Source organism: Zootoca vivipara, chromosome 11 (genome assembly GCF_965207765.1).
Source record: "Zootoca vivipara chromosome 11, rZooViv2.hap1.1, whole genome shotgun sequence".
Lineage (NCBI taxonomy): Eukaryota > Metazoa > Chordata > Lepidosauria > Squamata > Lacertidae > Zootoca > Zootoca vivipara.
The window spans coordinates 58,106,981-58,132,087 of NC_142594.1; the positions used below are offsets into that span (position 1 = coordinate 58,106,981).

A 25,107-nucleotide genomic window follows, 5' to 3' on the forward strand; every position below is an offset into this window, starting at 1 on the left:
AAAGCCCCTAGAGGGCCCCTGCATCGAGACCCTCTTGCCCACCCCCGCAGGGTCCAAACAGAGGCGACTTCCCAAGCAGTCACATTCAGCCACTTCTGATTTAGTCATCGTTGGTTTATTTGCTTTCAGCTATCTCAAAAACTGTACCAGGGAAAGGGGGGGAGTTTTTGCTACCTTTTCTGTCACTCTACCGCTTGTCCTTCAACCACCACTTTAATCTTCTGATGTACACACAAACAAACATTTCTTTGAAGCGCCTCAAGCCTAAAACATTAACGAATTTGATCGTGCCGCCTTCGCTGGCATCTCCTATCATTGAAAACTAACCTGGACTTCAAACGAGCCCGTAACTTTATTGTCCCGATTCACACACACCCTCCTGTTACCCCTGCCCCCGATGAAACCACCAACCAAAGCAAAAGCCTCCCTACCCCACCCTCCGCGTCCCCCACGGGGTAAGTGCATCGCTGCTCCCGAACTCTCCGAGAGTTTGGGAACCAACCAAGCTGCAACCGCACCTGTTTGCTACAGCGAGGAAGACGTTAGCAGGCAGCTGTGAGTCCACTGGGGCAAGGCCTGCAGTTATAGCTTTGTCCTGAAGACGGGGCCCACAGCCAACATTTGCAGGCCCACAAAAGAGGAAAGTTTCCTCTGCTCCGTTCGTCTGCGCCCATCTGCCCGTCTCTGGGCACCAACCCCCGCAAGATCTCTGGGCCAGGAGGTCTTCCGGCTGCCTGCTTGACCGATAAATTAAAACAGCCCCTTCTCTCTCTCCTCCCGGGTCCCACTAAGGGTCTGTGAAGCCTGCCTCCTGTTTGAATTTCGCCAGGGTCTCCCGGGGCGAGCAGGAGAGCAGCAGGGGGTGGACTTGCAGGAAGGGGTTCAGGTTCCCCCCGTCGTCTCTGTAGCACGGCAGCAGCCGGCTCTCGGCATGCGCCGCCTGGTGTGCCTTGAGCTCCTTGCGCTGCCCGAAGACGGCGCCACACTCGGTGCAGGGGTAGACGCGCTCGACCGTGTGGGTGAGGTGGTGCGTCCTCAGGTTCCCCTTGTACTTGAAGCTCTTGCCGCACTCCAGGCAGGTGAAGGGCCTCTCGCCGGTGTGGATGCGCCGGTGCTTCATGAGGGTGGTCTTGAGGTTGAAGGTCTTGCCGCACTCGCCGCAGACAAAGGGCCGCTCGCCCGTGTGGATGCGCTGGTGGGTGATGAGGGTGCTCTTGCGGTTGAAGCTCTTGCCGCAGGCCGTGCACTCGAAGGGCTTCTCGCCGGTGTGGATGCGCTGGTGCTTGATCAGCTCCCCGTTGTGGCTGAAGCACTTGCCGCACTCGGCGCACGCAAAGGGCCGCTCGCCCGTGTGGATGCGCTGGTGGCGGGTCAGGTCCCCGTTGCGGCTGAAGCTCTTGCCGCACTCGGCGCAGCCGAAGGGGCGCTCCCCCACGTGGATCTTCTGGTGGAGGATGAAGGTCTTCTTGGCGCAGAAGCCCTTCCCGCACTCGCCGCAGACGAAGGGCCGCTCGCCGCGGTGGATCTTCTGGTGCGTGACAAAGTTGGCCTTGCGGTTGAAGGCCTTGCCGCAGTCGGCGCACGAGTAGGGCTTCTCGCCCGTGTGGATGCGCTGGTGCAGCACGAAGGTCTGCTTGGAGCAGAAGCTCTTGCCGCACACAGTGCACTCGAAGGGCTTCTCGCCCGTGTGGATGCGCAAGTGACGCATCAGGTCCCCCTTCTGGCTGAAGCTCTTCCCGCACTCGGAGCACGGGAAGGGCTTCTCCCCCGTGTGCACCCGCAGGTGCGTCACCAGGTTGCCCCGGTGCTGGAACCGCTTGCCGCACATGCTGCAGGCAAAGGGGCGGTCGCAGGCCGCGTGGCTCTTGGGGCGCCGCGCTCCCTCGGGGGTGCCGGCAGGGTCCGGCGGGGTCCGAGGACGGGGCTTCTCCTGAGGGCTGCCGGAGCCTCCGGGGACAGGCGGTTTCTTCTGCTCCGGGCCAGCCTGCTTTGCCCACTGGCTGCCACTACCCTTGCCACTGCGGACGCTCTGGGAGGCGGCTGCGGCTGCTTCCGCTCTCCTCCGACTCGGCTGGATGTCGTCATCTGGTGGTGAGGAAGGGAAATGCATCAGAAGACAAGACAAGAGCTTTAAAACGAAATGAAATTTATTACGGTCCCAGACCAGCTTCACATACCATGCTAAGCGAACATTAAAACACAATAGAATTAAGTTTGAATTAACAATCGAATATAACAATAAACAATACGAATATGACAGCCATTAGAAATGTGGGTTAGGTCTTAAGTCTCTAAAATATTATCTAGAGTTTGCATCTGAGGCCTTAAGTGTTTGAAATAGCACAGCTTGTTCCCCGAGTTTTATGGCAGCTGCGCAAAATTTGGCCCCCCGTAGCGTGATTTCTGGATCCTTATCCTCTATCAGGGATTTTAAGCTATAAAATGTTTAAAAGTACTTTCCCCAAAAAACCAGTCCTTTCTGTTGGGGGATAATTCAGACTGAAATTCCCAGGGGTCAAAAAAGGTTATTTATGTATGCCACTACTGCAACCTGTGTTTTGTTAGCCCAAAAATGGAAAACAAGCAAGGTCCCTACCTAAGAAGAATGGCAACTTAAGAATATGCGCAGCCTGCACATTTAACATATAGAATAAGATAACAAGAAGAACATACGTTTAGAGAAGATTATAAAACGTTTATTGAATATAAGGGGGGGGGAATTGTGTACGCTTGAAAACATTGGCGGCATTAAGATCAATTCAACAGTGTAAATAAGTTTTGATGGATGCAATAATGGAATACTGAATGGTTTAGTTTTTGTAAAATATGCAGGGATTTTAGATATGTAAAATGAACCATGGAAAGAGAAGAAGGGAACTCGTTCATATTTTAAGGATGTTTAACTGAGTATTTTAAATTGTAAAACAGAAAATTTAATAAAAATTATATATAAAAAGAAGAAGACAAGAGCTGGGCATTTGGCAGGAACCAGAATGCTTCAGGGGAAGCAGCACAGGTAAGTCTGTGACACAGAGTTGTATAGGTGGAAGGTACCCTGAGGATCATCTAGTCCAACCCCCTGCAAAGCAGGAATTTTTCTGCCCAACATGGGGCTCAGACCCACGAACCTGAGATTAAGAGCCTCATGCTCTACCGACAGTTATCCAGGTGTTTTATGGCTTTAAAAAAAGGCATGTGTTTAATGCAAGGTGCATCATGGGAAATTCCAGCCTTGCAGAGGGCTGGACTGCATGACCCTTGGGGTCCCTTTCAACTCCACAATTCTTTGATTCTGTGAAATGGCTCTCCAACAGAACTTTGAGGTGCAGCTATTGGGTCTGCATGCCTGTTTGTGAGGTAGTATCAGTGAGCCTCTGAGCATGCGCAGATGGTGCGTTTGGGAGTATGGCAAGGGAGGCGGCTAAAGCAGCTAAGCTGAGGTTCGGAAAAGAGCAGGCAAAATGATCGAGGGGGTGGAGAGACCCCTGGGTGAGGAAACGCCTGCAATATTGGGGAGTTTTTCGTTTAGGGGGAAAGCAAGTGAGAGGCAACATGATAGAAGCTTATACAACTATTTTCTGGCCTGCAGAAAAGTGGCTGGAGGAAAGTTTTCCCTCCCTCTCTCATAGCACTAGAATTTGTGGAAATGGCAATGAATGTCGGGAGATTTGGGAACAGGGAAAAGAAAGTCCTTTGTCTTGCAGCAGATTGTTAAACTGTGGAACTCGCTCCCACTGGATTATTATTTGTTAAATGTGTATACCGCCCTACTCTTGCAGGTCTCAGGACAATTACAAGGTAAAATCACGATATAAAAACACAAGACGCATAATAAAAACAATAACAGGGAGGACCTAATAGACACCTCTCCCCACTGGACACTCCTGCAATTCTCCTTCAGCCAAGATGGGAGAGTGGCAGAACTCACCCATGAGAAGCGTGCCATGGGAAGCTCCTGTTCCCATCTCTCCCGGGGGGCATCCAAAGTCTTCCTCCTCCTCCTCTTCCTCCTCTGGCTCCATCTTCACAATTACGTCAGGTCGGATGTCGGCTGTATGGAGAGGGGGGGGGGATTTGTCAGGGATTTCTCAGCTGCCATTCCTGCATTGCAGGAGGTTGGACTAGATGACCCTCAGGGTCCCCTTCCAACTCTCCAACCCTTTGGTTCTGTGAGGCAAGGGGCTGCAGCATCCGGGAGCCCCTTTGCTTGGACAGAAACACCCCCAAATCAGCCCCGGCCTGCGAGGCTTGGCCATGCGCCTTGAGAGCCTTCCCCATGGCCACAAACAGGCTGTGGGGCAGAGGCTGTTATAGCCCAGGAGCCCCCCACCTCCCCCCACGGATGCCTCGCCCCTCACGCCAAAAGCAGCACAGGCTTCCTGGACTCACAAGAGTCCGTGTCCTCGCCCGATTCCCCGCCGCTGTAGTCCCAAGGGTCTTCTGCATACGAGTCGTCCTCTGGCTCCATCTTAATGACCACCTCTGGCTTGACCCCTGAAAGAGGAGAGAAAATTCAGGAGCCTCATTTACTGCTCTGGCCGGGTGTCCTCTGGGGGGGGGGGGGGGACAGACCTCTGCCTCTGACACACCCTTCTGAATAAGGGGGGGTTTGCCCCCCGAAAGATGCCTGCTAATCCCTTCGCAGAAGGGAATCAGGTGTGGAGTGGCATCTCCCCATGTCATAAAACTTATACACCTCTTAACACTAAGAGAAAAGTTTGCTGGTCGAGGCCAATGACCCATCTAGTCCAGGATCCAACCAGATGCACCACAGGGAAACCCCCTAGCAGGATTCACACACAAAACCAACCCTCTCCCCTCCTGCCTTTCCTGGAAACTGAGGGCAGAGCCTAGCCATCGATAGCCCACTCCTCCTCCGTTAACTGTAAAAAAAGACCCTCCAAAAAAACAGCAGTAACATTACTGAGAAGAAGAATTACCAGCAATTAAAAACTTTCAAAAAGTTAAAACAGCAGACTCATAACAGGTTAAAACTCACAACGGCTTTCTAAACATCTGCTTCTCTAAAGAAGAATGCTTTCAGCAGGTGCCAAGAAGAGACGGGTGAAAACGCCCACCTGGTGACACTAGGCAGGGAGTTCCAAAGTGTAGAGGTGCCACCAAACAAAAAGGGCGAGTTTGTAACGAATGTGGAACATGCATTACGTGACATGAGAAAGCGTTCTCCCCAGGAAAGGCACGCGGGGCCATTTTTGCTTCCTGGCTTTTAGCAAATCCAGGGAAACGAATTTCCACAAAGCAGGTTACAGCAATTTAAAAACACTGTTTTAAAGATCAGTTTGAAGCCAGTGCTGTTGCTGTTTTTGGCATCCGTCCGTCTTGAGAAAACGGGGGGCCCAAAGATGCCCACCCCTACATGTGCTCAATGCCTCGAGGTGGAGCTGACAGTCCAGGAAAGAGGGCAGAGTGAATTTTAACCTATTTTTTAGCGTTTTAAGTTTTCGGTACATCTCAGACTATTATTGCATTTTGATCTGCTTCTTGTACTGTATCTTTCTGCAAACAGCTTAGAGGCTTCTTGTTTTACAACCAAGCAGTGTGCGGATTTTAAGAAATAAAGCAGGATTACAAAACAAACCTACCAGTCGTGCACCTGACACCCAGCCAGCGCTGGCACTGCCCGATTCATGCCCGCAAGACCGTGTGGTGCCCGGGGCCTCCTGCTAACCAAAGCCTTCCTTGAGGAGCACAAGGGGGCCAGCGGGGACCGGGGCCACCCGTAGCTGACTCTAGGGGCCCCCTCATCTTGCGCAGGGTGTCCTGGGGGACTGCGCTGTGCACCTTCCACCTGCTCCCCAGGGAGGAACACCGGCCCCTCTCACCTGCCGGGGAGTCAGGAGGCGGCTCCCTCTCGGCTCCCTCCAGATCCTGGGGGCACCCGATGCACACCTCCTCCTCTGGCTCCACCTTCACCACCACTTTGCATCCCAAGGGAGCAGCCCAGCCGGCAGCTGCAAGGAGGAAGAAGAATATATTGTGAATATTAATTTATTTGTGCAGCCGAAGCCGCTAACAAGAAACCCCTAAGACCAGGCATCCCCAAACTCGCCCCTCCAGATGTTTTGGGACTACAACTCCCATCATCCCTAGCTAACAGGGCCAGTGGTCAGGGATGATGGGAATTGTAGTCCCAAAAAATCTGGAGGGCCGAGTTTGCCTATGCCTGCACAAGACAAAATAAAATGCATTTCACAGTTAAAAATGTTATTGAAACCAGGCCTTCCGTTGGGTGGGAGTTTGCTCGCCGGAGGAATTTAACTTATCGTTAAGTTGCCATTCTAAAGCCAAAACAACCCCCACCTTTTCAGAGATGTGAGGGGCCCTCTCCGCTAATCAACAGTTAATTATTTCCCTCTCCAACATTTGCCTTTTGCTGCTGTCAGCCTCCTCTGGAGTAAGCATATGGGAGCCAGCTCTGTGCCACCCCCACCCCAGCCTCTCTGAGCTGTATTGTGTTAGAAGCTTTATTGTCAGTTAATTCTTGTTTCCCATGTATCCATGTACTGAAGGACCGGGGGATGCTTAGCCTGGAAAAGAGGAGAGTGAAAGGAGATGTGTTGCTATCTTCAAGTACTGTATCTCAAGGGCTGTCACATGGAAGTTTGTTTTCTCCTGTTCTGGAGGGTAGGACTCGAACCCGTGGCTTCAAGTGACAAGACAGGAGATTCCGACGAAACATCAGGAAGAACTTTCTGACAGTTAAGAGATGTTCAACAGTGGAACGCTCTCCCTTGGGAAGTGGTGAACTCTCCTTCCTTGGAGGTTTTTCAAGAGAGTTTGGGTGGTCAATGCTTTAGCCAAGATTCCTACATTGCAAGGGGCTGGACTAGAGGACCCTTGGAGTCCCTTCTATGATTCCAAGCCTATATTTATTTATTTATTTATATTCCACAATTTATTCTGTGTTGGCCAAATGGCTGGGGGGTGGGTTCTGCTTTTTCTTTTTTGCTCATTTTTGGATTTGCCAAAACGTTCCGCATTTTGCCTCCTTGCATTTCCAATGCTCTGCATTTGGAGGTTGTGATTGTTTGCCGTAAGCCGCCTTGGGCACAGCTCAGGTTGAAAAAGCGACCTGCAAGTCAATCAAATAATCCTGGATCCCCCTAGGAGGGTACCAACATCCAGCTAAACAAATCAGACCAAACAGGGAGTGTGTTTAGGCTCCATTCTGCATCGCTGCCACCGGCAAGCTGGGCTCCTGCGACTCACGGGGGCTCAGGAGCTCAGAAGACTTCCCATGACTTACCTGGGCTGGGGGGCTCCAGACTCTCGCCTTCCATCTCCTCTCCTCCCCTCTTGGTCTGCTCCAACTTCTAATGGGGGCTTCACATCAACGCCACCTGCCCAGGAGGAAGGGGGGATTTGATTTGATTTATTATATTTCTACACTTGCATGTCATTCCAATAAACCCCCGATTCCAAACAATAAATAACAATAACATGATAGAACATTTCAGAAGATGGGGCTGCTTAAGGGTAGTGAAAAACTGATTTCTAAAATGTATATGTTACTAGAATGGGATGCTAAAGATGAAATGGTGAAATCGGCCACGAAACAATGGCCTAAAGACTCAGGTCATAATTTTTTGATAGGGCTTCTGGGGAGAAGTTAAGGGGAAAAGATATGAAGTTTACTGCTTTCTATACACTTAAGAGAAAATTGGCATTTCACACCAATTAAACTAGCTGAGATGTAGAAAATGCTGGAAATGTAAGCAGATAGAGCGGCCATTCTTCCATATGTGAGGGACGTGTAAAAAAGCGGAAGGCTTTTGGGAAATGATATTTCTATGTTTGCTAGATAGGCACATGATGGGAGCTGAAGCACACAGAGTTTTCCTGTACGTTTGCTAGAGAAAACTGCCAGAAATACGAAGGACGTTGCACGTCTGAGTTCCAATGCTCAGAGACAATTTTAAGCTAGACTAAAGTATTTGTAACTGAATTACTATTTTAAGCCTGCCAGAACAAAGCTTCTGTATCTGGTTCTGTATTCCGAGTGAGTAAATCAGTATTAGAAACTCAGATATATAAGCTACCAGGGTAGGTACCAAATGGCTCCTGAAACCAAGGATGCAGTTATCAAAACGGAATGTCTGGTTACTATTTTGGGGCCAGGCGGCTCTGAAGTCTTATTTTTCAAATGATGGACCGACTGTGATTGATTCTCAGTTAAATATCTGGCTAGTTCAGAGGGCAGCCTTGAGTGGGGTTAAGAGCTCAGAGAACTTCAAGAAGGGACAGTCCACATCTATTTTCGCCTATTCCTGCCTCCTTTTCTTAAGGGTTGCTCCTCCTGCTCAGAAGAAGCATTTTGGTTTCAGAAATCCATTCCGATTCTACAGATAAAATGTATGGGATAGAATTCTACAGGATGGGGTATTCGTGTGTGAAAACAGTCCCGATCCACGGGTCCCCAGATGGTGGAGACGGCAGACCCAATCCTAGTGCCCAGGCGTCTGGCTACTTTCGAACACTGGAGCAAATAGTTACAGGTAGGTAGCCGTGTTGGTCTGAGTCGAAACAAAATAAAAAAATTCCTTCAGTAGCACCTTAAAGACCAACTAAGTTTTTATTTTGGTATGAGCTTTCGTGTGCATGCACACTTCATCAGAAATGTTATTTTTACCTTTTGTTTGTGCGATTATTGTTTCAAGGGGGAGAAAAAGGGGAGATGCCAGAAAAACCCAGTCTGCCTTAAAGCATCCTGGATTCCTTAAACGAAAAGGCTAAAACTAACCTATCTAAGCTTCCCTTTTTAAGCCGCGCAGGGCTGCACTCTGCTGAACTCACAAATGTGAGGAAGGAAGGATAATATCTAACAAATTTATCCTCTCTTATGGGACGCGGGTGGCGCTGTGGGTTAAACCACTGAGCCTAGGGCTTGCCGATCAGAAGGTCGGCAGTTCGAATCCACGCAACGGGGTGAGCTCCCATTGCTCGGTCCCAGCTCCTGCCAACCTAGCAGTTCAAAAGCACACCAGTGCAAGTAGATAAATAGGCACTGCTCCAAGCAGGAAGGTAAACGGTGTTTCCGTGTGCTGCTCTGGTTCGCCAGAAGCAGCTTTGTCATGCTGGCCACATGACCTGGAAGCTGTCTGCAGACAAACGCCAGCTCCCTCGGCCAATAACGCAAGATGAGCGCTGCAACCCCAGAGTCAGTCACGACTGGACCTAATGGTCAGGGGTCCCTTTACCTTTATATCCTCTCTTAGCACCCCTATCCACATCCCTCCATAGAGAACCTCGGGGGTCTCTTCCAACCATACAATTCTGTGATTCCACAGTGTCCAAGACTCACCGAAGGGGAAGGGGAGGCATGGAACTCGCAGCCTCAAAGAGCCAACTTGCCTTGCGCACGGCGTCAACGCACCACTAAACCCCACACGATGTGGGGTTGCCCGCCCAGCACTCTCTGGGCCATATCACTGGGGCCCTGTTGCCCCCATCACCATGTTGCCTGCTGTGGCTTCACTGAACATGTGCAGAGCTTCATCCCTGCGATGAGAAGAAACAGAAGCAGGATGAGTAGGGAAGGAATCGTACATCAGGCCTGCTACTGCCTGCAATTTGTGGAAACAAACTTATTTATTTGTTTGATTTGTCCACTTCATCAGAAGATCTGAGGGCAGTTCATGTCATAAAAATACAAAATATAAACATTGGACTAGGTGAGCCTTGGGCCCCTCCCAACTCCCCAAAAGTACATAATAAAAACAAGATCATATTTTGAAAGCCCTTTTCTTTAAAACCGTGCCTGCACTGCTCACAGCTCACAGGATGAACTCAATCCCTGCGTTCTTTTGCGCATACTACTATATCCTCTGTTGAAATTGAAAAGGGGAGCCCAGGCCTCAGGTCTGAGGGCATCTGGAGGTACATACAGGTAGGCCTAAGTTTGGTCAGCCACATTATAAGGAAGAGGAGAATCAGAGAATTAGAGAAAAGTAGCTTTTGTTGTTGTTGTTGTAACTGCTTCATTTGCAATCCTTTGTGCAAAGTTTTCAAATCACAAGACAAGCATCTGCTGGATCAGGTCCAGTGAGCCCAGCATCCTGTTCTCTCAGTAGCTGCTGGCAAGATGCCCAAATGGGAAACCTGTAACCAGGATCCGAGCCCAAGAGCATCTTTTAAAGCCATCCCTGACTCCTCCATGGCAGTCCTTCCAAGCCACAACTGAGCACCATCTCCTCACAAGATCTCTCTCGCTCCACCTCCACCTTCCTTTATTCCCTGCCTCAAGGCAGCCTCCGCACTTTCGAGAACAGTCTGGCCCTCGCCTCCCTTTCCCAACCCGCCTGCTCTTATGCTCTTACGAGCAGGGAAACCGAGGCAGGGGCCCTTTGCCCGAGACGCTGCAGGCCTCTGACCTCCCAAGGGAGCATGCTGCCGCCCCACAACAAACGGGGAAACTCTGGAGAGGTGTGGGGTGCCCAGGAGTGTCCTTGCAAGCGGCCCGACCTCAGCAAACTTCAGCTGTGGGGAGGCAATTGTCAATAGTAGTTGCTGGAAAAACACAGGCGGGGAGAGTGTCATTTGTGCTTGGAGCGCTGCTTGCAGGTTCCTCATGGGGCATCTGGTTGGGCGCTGTGAGAACAGGAGGCTGGGCTATATTGGTCCCCCTTTGGCCTGATCCAGCTTCAAGGCTCTCCATATGCAAGTTCTACTGTGGTGGCAGAACCTCCATGCCCAGGGATAGTCTACCTCTGAATTACCAGCAAACGGGGGACAATTGGAAAATACCCTTGTGCTTGGGACCTGTTTCTGCTGGCTGCCCCCTGGCATTTTGACCTCCTGCCCTCTGCTAGTCTTACTCCGTTTGGGGCATGTCTATTTAGGTCCATCCCTTTCCATTTCCGCAAATTTAACTCCCCACCCGAGCAAGGCTGGGGCCTTGGCAATTTCACCCTCCAAGTCACTCACTCGTGCTGAACCCCACACATAAAAAGGTAAAGGTAAAGGACCCCTGGACGGTTTAAGTCCAGTCGAAGGCGAGCTGGGCGGAGGCTTCCCAGGAGTGCGCGAGTGGCACTCTGCACATGCCCAGCAGCCCTCTCGTCCTCAGGGCTGCTGCCCAGTCACCTTAACTGTGCTGCACGTAGGCAGGCAATCTGGGTCAGACCAGGTTCCGGGGCCGGTCCTCCTGGGGCGGGCAAGGCGGAGACAGAAGAAGCTGCAGGCTGGGAGGGGGGGGCAATCCCTAGGGCGCCCCTCTTGCAGAGCAGGGCAGCAGGGCCTCCCCCTCGAAGGGCAGCCGCGCTCCTTCGCCCCCTTGGCCCGGGGAGGGAGGGGGCGCGGCTTGGATGCCCCCCCCGCGGTGGTGTGGGGTTTTCGCAAGGGACTTTTATTGCAAAAGGGGGGGGAGAAGCATCGCTGGTGGCGGGGGGGGGGCGCTTACCTGGCCTGCAGAGGGGAAGGCGGTGGGGCCTCCCCCGCAAGGGTGTCGGGGGGGGGCAGCCCGGCCCGCAAGAGGAGGAAGGGGAGCAGCTGGTGCCTGTGCCCCCTCCGTGCCCGGCCGGCTGGTCCCCCTCGGGCTCTGCCTGCCTTTGTTGTGGGCGGGGGGGAAGACTACAACTCCCATCAGCCTCCGCGCCGGCGACGTCGGGGGGGAGGGGTCTGGAGGGGACGGGGGGAGCGGCGAGAGCGAGGGCAGGAACGCCCAACTCTCCCCGCCCCCGATTTCCTGGGGGCGGAATATGGGAGCCCCCCCCCCGTGTGGAATGGGGAGGGGTGATGGATGATCTCTGGGTGCTTTGCCGCCGGGAGGGGCCCCTTTTGGACGGAGGCGACTTGGCCCCTTGGAGTCCCTGCCCTGGAAGAGGAAACTTCTGCTGGGCCAAAATGCAGATTATTCACAGCAGCCAGTTTGTTTCGGGGTCCCAATTCAAGGTGCCCAAATTAGCCTTTGAAACCTCCAGCAGTTTAGGCCCCACATCCCTGAAAAGCACCTCCTTCCCTATAGACTCCAGTCCCCTGGGGGCTGAGAAGGGGCCCGACTTATGCACAAACCTAACTCTCTAGCTAGATGATCATGGATCTCTTCCCCCCCCAAAAAAAAATCAAAAATGCCAATACTGTACCCATAATGCCCATTATACAAAACCTATGGCGCAACCCCAGTTTGGAATGACAGTTCTGGTCGCCTCACTCCCAAAGGGATACCGCAGAGTTGCAAAGGTTTCAAAAAGGGCAATCGAAAACATCAGCGGCTCCTTGCAGGGTTACAGGTAGGTAGCCGTGTTGGTCTGAGTCGAAGCAAAATAAAAAAATTCCTTCAGTAGCACCTTAAAGACCAACTAAGTTTATATTTTGGTATGAGCTTTCGTGTGCATGCACACTTTATGATACACTCGTATCCGTGCGAGCTCCTAGTGTATCTGAAGAAGTGTGCATGCACACGAAAGCTCATACCAAAATATAAACTTAGTTGGTCTTTAAGGTGCTACTGAAGGAATTTTTTCCTTGCAGGGTGAAAGCATTTTCAGTTTTGCGTTGCAGCATAGAAGAAAAAAACACTGTGCGGTCTACTCATATGAAAAGCGGTGCAGGCTCCTTTCAGCATTTGGGGAGGTCAGGCGACGATGCTGCCCTATAGATTTAATCCATTTTCCTTGGGTTAGAAAGCATCTCAGAATGTTTGGGTGGGGGTGGGCTTACCTTTCAAGACATGGGTGGGGGGCTTTGAAAATAAGAACAAAACAGCAACCCCCCACTTCTTCAGGCAGTAGCTGAGCTGCTCTCAATAGCATTCTCTCCTCGTCTGTCTCTATATGGGCCAGGGCAGGGGGACAGGTGTTCCAACACACCTGGGTATTTGATGGGAGGGGCAGGGTCTGTTCCAGGGGTCACCCTCCAAATGTGGCCGGACTACAACCCCCGGACACGGATGGTGCTGCCGGGACGGAAGTCCAAGAACAGGTTCTCTGGCTGCCACCAGCCTGTGCTCCATTGATCTCCTGGAAGAGCTGCTATTCTCTCAATAAAAGGTAAAGGGACCCCTGACCATTAGGTCCAGTCGTGACCGACTCTGGGGTTGCGCGCTCATCTCGCATTATTGGCCGAGGGAGCCGGCGTATAGCTTCCAGGTCATGTGGCCAGCATGACAAAGCCGCTTCTGGCAAACCAGAGCAGCACATGGAAACGCCGTTTACCTTCCCGCTGTAGCGGTTCCTATTTATCTACTTGCATTTTGACATGCTTTCGAACTGCTAGGTTGGCAGGAGCTGGGACCAAGCAACGGGAGCTCACCCCGTCACAGGGATTCGAACCGCCGACCTTCTGATCAGCAAGCCCTAGGCTCAGTGGTTTAACCACAGCGCCACCTGGGTCCCTATTCTCTCATTAGCCCTCTTCAAATATCTGAAGCCATAGGAGCCACGTCCTAGGGGCCAGGCCCCAATAAAATATTCCAGTTTGCACCCTCGTCTGAAGGGCTGTCGCACGGAAGATGGAGCAAGCCTGCTTTCTGCTGCTCCAGACACCAGAACCCTGAACCAATGGATTAAAATCACAAGAAACGAGATTCTGACTAAACAGCAAGAAGATCCTTCCATCGGAAAATGGTAGACTCTCCTCCACTGGAGATTCTTAGACAGAGGTTGGATGGCTACCTGTCAGAGATGCTTTGCTTGAGAGCCCTGCATTACAGGGGGGTTGGACTAGATGACCCTGGGTGTCCCTTCCAACTCTTCCCTTTGGCACTTTGCTCCTAAGGGATCACAAAATGCACAAAACAGTACGCGTTTCCTACAAGACACAAATAACCTTTGATTCCCGATTAGGCTAAAGCTATCCAATGAATATTAGAAGCACTGGGCAAGGCAGTGGTGGGTTCTTTTATTGCAGTTTTCCCTGTGATATCACGTTTTCCCCAAGGGAGCAAAAAGGCACAAAGAGGCCCCTTGGGAGCTGTGCAATAACCCTCCACAGCTGCCCAGAACACACTCACTGGAAGGGTGAAGTTGCAATCCTTGGGGTGCATAAACCCCGGAGGTGTTTGGTGGGCACAAGGCTCCCTGCATCTCTGGATCCCACCTTCCCCCTGCCAGGCCCTACCCAGCCCACCAAGGGCCTCAGGTTAACATGCAAGGTGGTGCGATGTTGTGCTTAAGAGTGTCGGACTGGGACCTGGGAGAGAGCAGGGTTCAAATCCCGCTCCCCTTGGCCATGGAGCTCACTGGGTGTGACCTTGGAAGCCAGTCACTGCCTCCTCCCAGCTCCCATCCTAAGCCACTTCACAGGGGAAGAAGCCTGAGCTTGGAAAGAAGGTGAGAGGCAAAGACAACAAACAACAAACCAGTCAAGGTGTGTTATTGAAAAACAGGTTTATGACAAGTCCGAGATAATGGAGAGAGAGCGCAAAGGGGTTCCCTGAGTCTGGCTTGCTCCACCTACAGGCAGAACGGGAGCATTACGCCTCGCCCTCCTCCTTGACCCCGTCCTCCTCCTTCGGCTGCCCGCTGTGGGCGCTCTGGTGCTGGAGGAGCTTCTCCTGGGAGCGGAAGCAGCGGCCGCAGTGCAGGCAGGAGAGAGGCCCGGCCCGGCGGTGCATCTTGCTGTGAGCCACAAGGGCGACGTTTGTAGGGAAAGCGCGGCCGCACTCAGAGCAGGCAAAGGGCAGGTCCCCAGTGTGCAGCCGCTGGTGGGCCAGGAGATTCCCGTGGCGGCTGAAGATCTTCCCGCAGTCTGGGCAGGGGTGGCCCCGCTCCTGGGCATGCGTCTGCTGGTGCAGCCGCAGGCTCTCCTTCCAGCTGAAGGTCTCTGGGCACAAGGCGCAGGCGAAGGGGCGGGGCTCCTCCCGGTGCGCCGCCTGGTGCCGTGCGAGCTCCGCCTCCCCGCTGACGGCCTCCCCGCACTCGGGGCAGTCACGGCCCACCCTTCCGGCATGCTCCACCGCCTCGTGGGCCAGCAGGTGGGCCTTGCGCCGGAAGGCCTCACCGCAAGCGCCGCAAGGGTAGAGGTCCTTGGCCGCGTGGCTGGCCCGGTGGCGCAAGAGGTCCCCCTTGAGGCAGAAGCGGAGGCCACAGGGGCCGCACGCAAGCTGAGCCTTCGCCCGGTGCTTCTTGTGGGTCAGGAGGTTGAGGCGGTAGAGGAAGAGCTTCCCGCAGGAAGGGCAGACGAAGGGGCCTCTCTGCTCCTCGTGGGTGGCCTGGTGGTCCGCCAGGGAGCCCCCGTCCTCAAAGCTCCTCCCGCACTCGCCACAGATGAGCAGCTCGGGCTCCTGCAGCGCGCCCATCTCCAGAGGCCCCTCTTGGACAAGGCTCCGTATGTCCGTCAGCTCCACCTGGCACCACCTGGGGCACAGCTCTTGGAGGGCAAGGAACCGGGGTCCCGAGAGGGACCAGGGAGGGGAGGCAGGCAGGCTCTCCTTCTTCCTCGGCTCCTCTTTCATCGCCAACTCCGGCCAGCGCATGGTCGGCTCTCCTGCGGGAAGAAGGAGAAGGTGCAAAATCCAAGTCTGGGAATGGAGTCAAATACACAAAGCCTGCATAAGATAAGGAGAACTTGCTGGATCAGGCCACCGCATACCCTCCAAGTGTCCCGGTTTTCCAGGGGCAGTCCCAGAATTACAAAAGCTGTCCCAGATTCTTATTTGATCGCAGAATGTCCCGTTTTTCCTTTTTCCACCTCCTCTAAAAATGGAGTGTGTAGGTGCAAAAACAGAGTTCTGTTTATACTGATAATAAAATCCCTGCACCCCATGAAGGGTGAAGTTGGCATAAGAAACCCTCCCTACGATTTTGAAGGCAAAGGTCACCAATATACTTTAAATTCCTTCATTGCGTTGCTGCCGCAGCCAGAGATTTCTGAGGACGCAGGGAGTGTTTATTCAAACAGAACTCCTCTTTTTACTCAGAAGTAATCCCAGTGTTTTTAATGGAGCTGACTCCCAGGTAATGGGGTCAAGACTGGGCATCCTTACACAGCAATCTGGAGCTTTTTTTTTTTTTTTACTCAAAAATTGTGCCACTGAGTTCAGTAAGATTTACTCTCTGGTATATTCCTGATTATTCCCAGTGTTTCAATAATTTTGAAACCTCTAAAGGCCTGAATCTGGCCCTCTGGGTTGAATCTGAATCTGGCCCTCTGGGTTGGAGCTCTGTCTCAGGGAATTCTTCAGCTGAGATTCCTTCTTTGCAGGGGGGTTGGCCAAGAGTACCATTCTAGGATTCTGTACTCACCAGAACTGGCCCTCCCCATGGCATCTGTGTCCCCTTGCGCAGGGCGACCCACAACGCAGGGCTCTTCCCCTCGCTCAATCTGGCACAGAAGCTTCGGTCCGAGAGGAACATCTGTGTGCATACAGACAGCAAAGAAAGAAAGGCAAGTCGGCCTTTGTTACCAGCAGGAGAACGGACAAAAGGAGACCCTGCCTTTCAGAGGGGTGCAGGAGCTGCTGGCGTGGGCAGGCCTGGGTCTTTCAAATTTCAGTGACACCCGGTGTGAGGCCAAAATCCAGAGCCCCCTGCCTCTTGCCTTCCATTCTGCTGCACTCACTACATCGTAGCTGTGATGCCCCAGGGGGACAGAACCAGCCGCCCTGCGCTCCATTCGCCTCTGAGGCAGGGCAGGTTTTCCACCTTAAGTGCGTGCCACAGATGGAGCGTCTCCACCTCCATCATTCTGCCCAGACACTGAGGTCCAGCACCGAGGGCCTTATGGCGGTTCCCTCGTTGCGAGAAGCCAAGTTGCAGGGAACTAGGCAGAGGGCCTTCTCGGTGGTGGCGCCTGCCCTGGGGAACGCCCTCCCAACAGATGTCAAAGAGGAAAACAACTACCAGACTTTTAGAAGACATCTGAAGGCAGCCCTGTTCAGGGAGGCTTTTAATGTTTAATAGATTATTGTGTTTTATTCTTCTGTTGGAAGCCGCCCAGAGTGGCTGGGGAGACCCGGCCAGATGGGCAGGGTATAAATAATAAATTATTATTATTATTATTATTATTATTATTATTATTATTATAAAGACCACCTTTGTCAGCCTGGGGCTGCCCAGGCACTGTGGGCGACAACTCCCAGTAGCCCCAGCCAGGAAGACCTGTGCAGAAGAGCCCTCTTTGGGACTGGCAGTGAAATTCTCTCCTGGGCATCCTTTCCCTGCACAGACAGTATCCAGAAAGCTGCACACCTGTGCACACTCCGGTTCCTCCTTAAATATACAGTCGTACTTTGGATCCTGAACACCTTGCGACTCAAACGTTTTGGCTCCTGAACGCCGCAAACCCAGAAGTAAGTGTTCTGATTTGCAAACGCTCTTCGGAACACGAACATCCGACGGAGTTTCCTGCAGCCAATCGGAAGCTGCGCCTTGGTTTCTCAACGTTTTCAGAAGTCGAATGAACTTCCGGAACAGATTCCATTCGAATTCCAAGGTACCACTTTACATCTGTTTTAACCTTCAGGCCACAAAACCTCTTGCGGGAATCCCAGTTCAAATACCTATAAGGCTGCTGACTTATCTCACTCTTTTCAGATGTTATTTCCTTCAACGCCCAACTCCTCCGAAGTAAGCCACTGCTCTTCCCATTTTGCAGATGGGCAAGTGAGGCTGAGGGCTTTGCACTCTGCCCAGTAAGGGACTTCCTCCCATGTTCCTTGTTTGTAAGGCAGCCAGTGTGGAGTAGTGGTTAGAGCGTCAGACTAGGGCCCTGGAGAGAGAGACCAGGGGTCAAATCCTCACTCAGCCATGAAGCTCAATGGCTGTGACCTTGGATCAGTGACTCCCTCTCAACCTGACTCACCTCACATTGGAGCACATTTATACAAAATATAGCAAGGTTAAAAATAAATATATATGTATTTGGATAATAATATCTACCGGTATATATTAGATTAAACTCTATGGAATTGTAACTGTGAATCTTATAGTGATGTAGTATGCCTGTCTCTTTTTTATGTTCTCATGTTTATTTTTCTTCTATGTTGTTTGAGCGTTGTTAAAAATAACAATAAAATGTATGTAATTAGCAAATAAAAACAGAGTATGGCCCCTTTGTTGTTGTTTTTTTAAGCCATGTCCAGCACCTGGAGCTCCTTGAAGAAAAAGTTGGGGTATAAATGCCATCCAGTCCAACCCCCTGCCAAGCAGGAAACACCATCAAAGCATTCCTGACAGATGGCTGTCAAGCCTCCGCTTAAAGACCTCCAAAGAAGGAGACTCCACCACACTCCTTGGCAGAAAATTCCACTGCCGAACAGCTCTTACTGTCAGGAAATTCTTCCTAATGTTTAGGTGGAATCTTCTTTCTTGTAGTTTGAATCCATTGCTCCATGTCCGCTTCTCTGGAGCAGCAAACAACCTTTCTCCCTCCTCTATATGACATCCTTTCATATATTTGAACATGGCTATCATATCACCCCTTAACCTTCTCTTCTCCAGGCTAAACATACCCAGTTCCCTAAGCCGTTCCTCATAAGGCATTGTATCCAGGCCTTTGACCATTTGGGTTGCCCTCATCTGGACACGTTCCAGCTTGTGGTCTACCAGGACTCCTAGATCCTTTTCACATGTACTGCTCTCAAGCCAGGTGTCCCCCATTCTGTATTTGTGCCTTTCATTTTTTCAATGGCCACCTATCAGGCAGGCTGCAGCACTGGGTCTTCTACACCAATGGGGCTGGCCTTGATGATGTTTTGAGGGACCTCCATTCCTCTGAGCATTTACAATTTTCCATGTCTGCATTCACATCCCATGGTCCATCCACAGTCCACACACACACACACACACACACACACACACACACCACAGTTAAGCAGCTGTGGCTGGCTCCAACTTCAGCCAGGGAGAGCTTCATGGCCTGGTGGGGATTCGAACCCTAATCTCCCAGGTCCTTGTCCGACACTCTAACCATTGCTCCACCCTGGCTTCCAAGAGCTCCTGCTATGGGGCAGCTTTATAAATTTAGGTAAACAAGTACAGTCGTACCTTGGATCCCAAACGCCTTGTAACTTGAACATTTTGGCTCCCGAACATCGCAAACCCAGAAGTGAGTGTTCCGGTTTGCAAACGTTTTTTGGAACTCAAATGTCTGACGTGGCTTCCAATGGGCTGCAGGAGCTTCCTGAAGCCAATCAGAAGCAGCACTTTGGTTTCCAAATGTTTTGGAAGTCAAACGGACTTCTGGAACGGATTCCATTCGGCTTCCAAGGTACGACTGTATGGGGAAAGCAAAATGTCACTTAGAGAAGCATCTGAAATAATTTCCTCGAGGTGTGAATGTGTTTTATGCTCAATGTTTTAATGGGTTGTAAAACCGCTTTGAGGTTGTTTTGCTTTCAAATATAAAGCGGTATAGAAATTAAATTAATAAAAATAATAATAATAGATTTCATTTGGGGTGGGGAAAGGCACCTAGACATTCCAACTGCAGGCAAGGTGCCATTTGGTGACCAGCTGATACAGTGGTACCTCGACTTACGAACGACTCGACTTACGAATGAAAGCCGCGGGTGATTTTTAGATGCAGTTTCCTCGACTTACGAATTTTTCTGAATATTTCCCCCCCCAATGCATTCCTATGGGGATAGCCGCTTTCTTCGACTTACGAATTTTCCGACCTACGGATGTGCACTCGGAACGGATTAAATTTGTAAGTCGAGGTACCACTGTATATCTGAGTTTCTAATGCTGGCTGTGGGGTCCTGAAGATGCTTTGCCCCAAGATGCTCACCCAGTGAAGTCACCAGCTCAAAGTTGTCCTCCATGACATCATAGTAGAGGTCCCTCTGCCAGTCCGTCACCAGTGCCCACTCCTCTGGGGAGAAATGGACGGCCACGTCCTCAAAGGTCACTGGAACCTGAGAGAGAGAAAGACAAAGGGGACCTTACTCCTTAGAGAACTCTCTCCCCATCGCATGACACGTGGGGGGTTCACAGACCCCCCTGGAACTCACAGGGCCAGGGGCTGTGGAACCTCTTGACACAACCCCCCTGTAGATCATAGAACTGTACAGTTGGAAGGGCCCCTGAGGGTCATCCAGCCCAACCCCCTGCAAAGCAGGCATCTCAACAAGCATGCCTGAGGGATGGCCATCCAACCTCTGCATAAAAGCCTCCAAGTCCGCCACCTCCAAGGGAGTCCATTCTGGTCTGACCTTCAAAAAGTCCTTCCTAAGGTTTAGTCAGAATCTCCTCCCTTGTAACGGGATTCTGTCGGTTCGGGTCCTGATTTCTGGACGCTGCCTTGTTTTCAATGCTGGGCTTCGTTAACATGAGCTGTTAACATGAGCGGCCAAGGATGAATGAAACCGTGCTCCTGAGCATGTGCAGAGCGGCCTTCCCCCATAGATAAGGAGCCAGAGCTCAGACAGACAGGCCTAAGATTCAGTAACTCTCTCGCTAGAGAAATCCATCTATGGGGGGGGGGGCTTACCTGGGCACTCCCCAAAATTTTATTTCATTTGACACGCCAACCCCAGGTCGCCCGCTTTCCACCGGAGGAGACGCCGGAGCGGAAGGGCAGTGGCGTGGCAGGGGTGGGGGTGGGGGCCCACCTGAATCAAGGCCCCCGAGCCCCGCTGCAGAGGAGGGGGTTCCCCTTCCCTTCCCCCACGGGTGCCCCCTCGGCTCCCGCATCCCGGACATAGCTGCCAAGTTTTCCCTTTTCTCGCGAGGAAGCCTATTCAGCATAAGGGAATTTCCCTTTTAAAAAGGGAGAACTTGGCAGCTATGATCCCGGAGCGCGCCTGGACGCCGCGCGCAGCCTCCCGGGGCTCGGAGGCTCCCCAAGAGCAGCAGCAGCAGCAGCAGCAGGGCGGGCGGCTGGCGCTGCAACGCCTCCCGGGCCGGGCGCCAGGCTGGCGGGGGCCGGGCGCGACTCCTGGATGCCAGGGCTGCTGCCGCGCGGCAAGGCTGTCGGTACCTGGCGCCCCGGCGCCTGCGCCGCCATCCCCGGCCAGGCTGGGCGGCCGCAGCCGCGTAGCCTCCGCTTCCGCCGGTCGGAGTGCAAAGGGCGCTCGGGGAGGAGGCGGTGCAACTAAGCCAGAGCCCCCTTTGCATCCCGCCCCGTCGAGCGGAGACTCCAAGCCTCCAAGCCTCTTCTTGCGCGCCCTCCCGATCCTTACCTGCCGCGCTGCAGTGCTGGGAGAGGCGGCTACGGAACGGCGCCCTCCTTTCCCGTCCCCGCCGTCGAGGCTCCCGGCCGGGGCGCACGGCGGGCTGGAATGCTGCCGGAGCTAAGCCGCGCCGAGCCTCTCCGCCTCCAGAACAAAGCCCGGGGGAGGGAGGGAGGGCGCGGGACCCCCGACAGACCCATGTGGGGCCAGGGAGGCGGGGGCTTCCAATTAGGCAAATCCGTCGAGAGGGCTGGCCGCGGGGATCAGAGGCCGTGATGATGCGTCTCAAGACAGCTACCTTTTTTATTTTATTTTTTAAAAATCACACTTTTCAGGTTTATACATTTCCTTAATTTTACAGTCATTTTGACATTTCCAAACTTGACTTCCTTCCCCCTTTCTGCGGTTCCTTAAAGTTATGATATATAAAATAACTTTAAGGAACCGCAGAAAGAGGGGGGGGAGTCAAGTTTGGAAATGTTAGTAAAATTAAGGAAATGTATATACAGTATTATATATAATAACTTTAAGGGACCGCAGAAAGAGGGGGGAAGGAAGTTTTGAATGTTTGAAGGAAATGTGTAAGTTAAGGAAAAATTAAGAAAACATATCTTTCTCTCTCCTGCATATCCAAATTCATTTAATTTGCTCACTTGTTTATCTACTTTAAATATAACTGCAGGTCATTACAATAATCCTGCTAATGTTTTTATCTGTTTGTAATTTATCTGTAAATATTCAATAAACCATTTCCATTCTTTTTTAAAAAGTTCATCCCGATTTCTTATTCTGCCAGTAAGTTTTGCCATTTCTGCATATTCCTTATGTTTTTGGTATCCATTTCTTCCTTTGCTGGGACTTCTGCTTCTTTCCATTTTGGGATGAGTAACATTCTTGCTTCTGTAGGAGCATACAGTACATAAAATAAATTTCTATACGATTTAGGTAGTTCTGACCCTTTAATTCCCAAAAGAATACAGCTTCATTCGATAAATAAGGAATAATAGAATTTATAGACGGAATAATTGGAAGAACGCTTTTTTTTAAAAAAAAATCTTTATTCTTTTTTTGGCCTTTTCTTTCAACGTTTTCTTTTCTTTTCTTTTTCTTTTTTTTCTCTCTTCGATTTTTTATGTGGTCTCGAGGGGCCACAGGCTCTTATGTTCTGAGTGAAACCTTCAGTGGCAGAGGCAATCTATCTCGACTCCTATTGTATTATTGAGTTTCTATAACGCCCTTCATCCGAGGATTACAGTGCAGTTTACAAAATGAAAACCCAAAAATACATATCAAAACAAAACAAAACAAAACAATACCTCCCCCAGTGTAAAATACTGTATTTTTCCGTGTATAAGACTAGGTTATTTCCCCTTAAAAAATAATGTCAAAAATTAGGGGGTGTCTTATACATGGATATGTCTCTCCCCCCCCCCATTTTCTTAAATCTGAGTCCCCAAAAATAGGGGGCATCTTATACATGGAGGCATCTTATAGATGGGAAAATACAGTAGATTGTTTAATTAGCTGAAAGCCTCAATTGCCTTGAAATGATATACAATGAGTTGGAAAAAAATGTTTAAACTAACTTTTGTTTAAAAAAACAACCAGAGGCTTTTCTATTAGGAATTGTAGGTGCTGAAATTCCAAGGGAGCAGAAAAGACTTTATATATACGCAACAAAAGCCACACGGATGCTACTAGCCCAGAGATGGAAAGAAGCCAAGGTCCCCACCAGAGAAGAATGGCAAATTAAACTGCTGGACTTTGCCAAAATGGCAAAACTGACCAGAAGGCCCAGGAACTGAGAAGACCAAAATTTTAACAAAGAATTGGAAAAATTTATAATTTATCTTGGAGCCCACTGTAAGCAGATGGAAACATGAGCAGGATTGCAATAACACTTGCAATGCAGCAAATACTAGAGAGAAAACATGGACTACTGAATAACATGCAGTTGAAAAGCCTGACCATAAGGATCCATAGAGGGGAAGGTAGGAAGTCCTGAGATTCGGAGGAATCTTTAAATATGGATGTGTATGGCTGTATTGTTATTTTATACTTGTATAACCAAATTAAAAATATTTCCAAAAAATAACAAACAAACAAAAATAGCTGAAGGCCTGGGAGAAGAGGAATGTTTTCATACAACACCTAAGATATCACAGAATCATAGACTTGTACAGTGAGAAGAGACCCCGAGAATCATCTAGTCCAGCCCGGAGCAATGCAGGGACATGTAGCTGTCGGGGATCGAACAGCTACCTTTTTTATTTTATTTTTTAAAAATCACACTTTTCAGGTTTATACATTTCCTTAATTTTACAGTCATTTTGACATTTCCAAACTTGACTTCCTTCCCCCTTTCTGCGGTTCCTTAAAGTTATGATATATAAAATAACTTTAAGGAACCGCAGAAAGAGGGGGGGGATCCAGTTTGGAAATGTTAGTAAAATTAAGGAAATGTATATATTATATATAATAACTTTAAGGGACCGCAGAAAGAGGGGGGAAGGAAGTTTTGAATGTTTGAAGGAAATGTGTAAGTTAAGGAATAATAGACGGAATAATTGGAAGAACGCTTTTTTTAAAAAAAAAATCTTTATTCTTTTTTTTGGCCTTTTCTTTCAACGTTTTTTTTTCTTTTCTTTTTCTTTTTTTTCTCTTCGATTTTTTATGTAACTTTTTTTCTTGATTGTGTGTATGTCTGTGAATTGTGTAATGCTTGTATTTATGCTTTTTAAAATAATAAAGATCAATATTTTAAAAAAAGAATACAGCTCCATTAGGCCGAAATTTCGGATCCCCCGAACCTGATGCCAAAGTTTAGTGGCCGTTTGTGCTGCGAACTCCATGTTTCCTGCTGTTCCCTAAACTGAGCAGTTGAAACAGCAAATGGGGTCGCAGGTAAATGCCAAAATAATCCACCGATTTAATCCAAACTGGTGCCAGTCTTGTGCTGTCAACCCCCCATTTTGTGCCTTCCCCCAAACTGAGTAATCGACACTCAGAACCGGGTGACAAGTAAATGGCCCCAAACCCAGCCTCGTCCCATTGACTCCGAACCGGTGCCAAATTGGTGTGCTTCTGAATACCTATTTGGTGGAGACTGCAGGCAGAGTTGCCAAGGGCTCGGGTTCTGTTTGAATGTTTCCCATAATAGGATCTGTGGTCGGCCCCTGTGAGAACAGGATGCTGGACTCGAGGGGCCACAGGGTCTTCTTAAGTTATGAGTGAAACCTTCAGTGGCAGAGGCAGTCTATCTCGACTCCTATTGTATTATTGAGTTTCTATAACGCCCTTCATCCAAGGATCACAGTGCAGTTTACAAAATGAAAACCCAAAAATACGTATCATGGTAACAAACAAAACAATACCTCCCCCAGTGTAAAATACCGTATTTTTCCGTGTATAAGACTAGGTTTTTCCCCTTAAAAAATAGGGTTTTTCCCCTTAAAAAAAAGACTAGGTTTTTTCCCTTAAAAATAATGTCAAAAATTAGGGGGTGTCTTATACATGGATATATCTCTTCTCTCCCCCCCCCCATTTTCTTAAATCTGAGTCCCCAAAAATAGGGGGCATCTTATACATGGAGGCATCTTATAGATGGGAAAATACAGTAGATTGTTTAATTAGCTGAAGGCCTCAATTGCCTTGAAATGATATACAATGAGTTGGGGGAAAAAATGTTTAAACTAACTTTTGTTTTAAAAAAACAACCAGAGGCTTTTCTATTAGGAATTGTAGGTGCTGAAATTCCAAGGGAGCAGAAAAGACTTTATCTATACGCAACGAAAGCCACTCGGATGCTACTAGCCCAGAGATGGAAAGAAGCCAAGGTCCCCACCAGAGAAGAATGGCAAATTAAACTGCTGGACTTTGCCAAAATGGCAAAACTGACCAGAAGGCTCAGGAACTGAGAAGACCAAAACTTTAACAAAGAATTAGAAAAATTTATAATTTATCTTGGAGCCCACTGTAAGCAGATGAAAACATGAGCAGGATTGCAATAACACTTGTAATGCAGCAAATACTAG

General features: G+C 50.1%; 2 protein-coding genes across 9 annotated transcripts; both read right to left on the reverse strand.

The window, feature by feature from the left end:
• Positions 1 to 93: 93 nt before the first annotated feature.
• On the reverse strand, positions 94 to 11,574 carry LOC118092294 (uncharacterized). Its single transcript, XM_035130210.3, has 7 exons — positions 11,420 to 11,574; positions 9,323 to 9,519; positions 7,268 to 7,361; positions 5,844 to 5,972; positions 4,390 to 4,494; positions 3,929 to 4,051; positions 94 to 2,085 (listed from the first exon to the last, which is right to left on the reverse strand). The coding sequence occupies exons 3-7, from the start codon at positions 7,299 to 7,301 to the stop codon at positions 788 to 790; spliced, it is 1,689 nt and encodes a 562-aa protein (XP_034986101.3). The 5' UTR covers positions 7,302 to 7,361; positions 9,323 to 9,519; positions 11,420 to 11,574; the 3' UTR covers positions 94 to 787.
• A 2,754-nt stretch (positions 11,575 to 14,328) lies between these two features.
• LOC118092300 (zinc finger protein 584) lies at positions 14,329 to 22,117 on the reverse strand. 8 transcript variants are annotated; one of them, XM_088654406.1, is made up of 4 exons: positions 21,083 to 22,117; positions 19,690 to 19,816; positions 16,203 to 16,313; positions 14,329 to 15,444 (listed from the first exon to the last, which is right to left on the reverse strand). In XM_088654406.1, the coding sequence occupies exons 2-4, from the start codon at positions 19,721 to 19,723 to the stop codon at positions 14,432 to 14,434; spliced, it is 1,158 nt and encodes a 385-aa protein (XP_088510532.1). In that variant the 5' UTR covers positions 19,724 to 19,816; positions 21,083 to 22,117; the 3' UTR covers positions 14,329 to 14,431. The 8 variants fall into 8 exon arrangements, with proteins under 8 accessions (XP_088510532.1, XP_060136496.1, XP_088510533.1 ...); XM_060280513.2 differs by lacking the exon at positions 21,083 to 22,117 and adding an exon at positions 20,881 to 21,078; XM_088654407.1 differs by lacking the exon at positions 21,083 to 22,117 and adding an exon at positions 20,881 to 20,960 and having other exon boundaries at positions 14,329 to 15,478.
• Between the last annotated feature and the right edge of the window lie 2,990 nt (positions 22,118 to 25,107).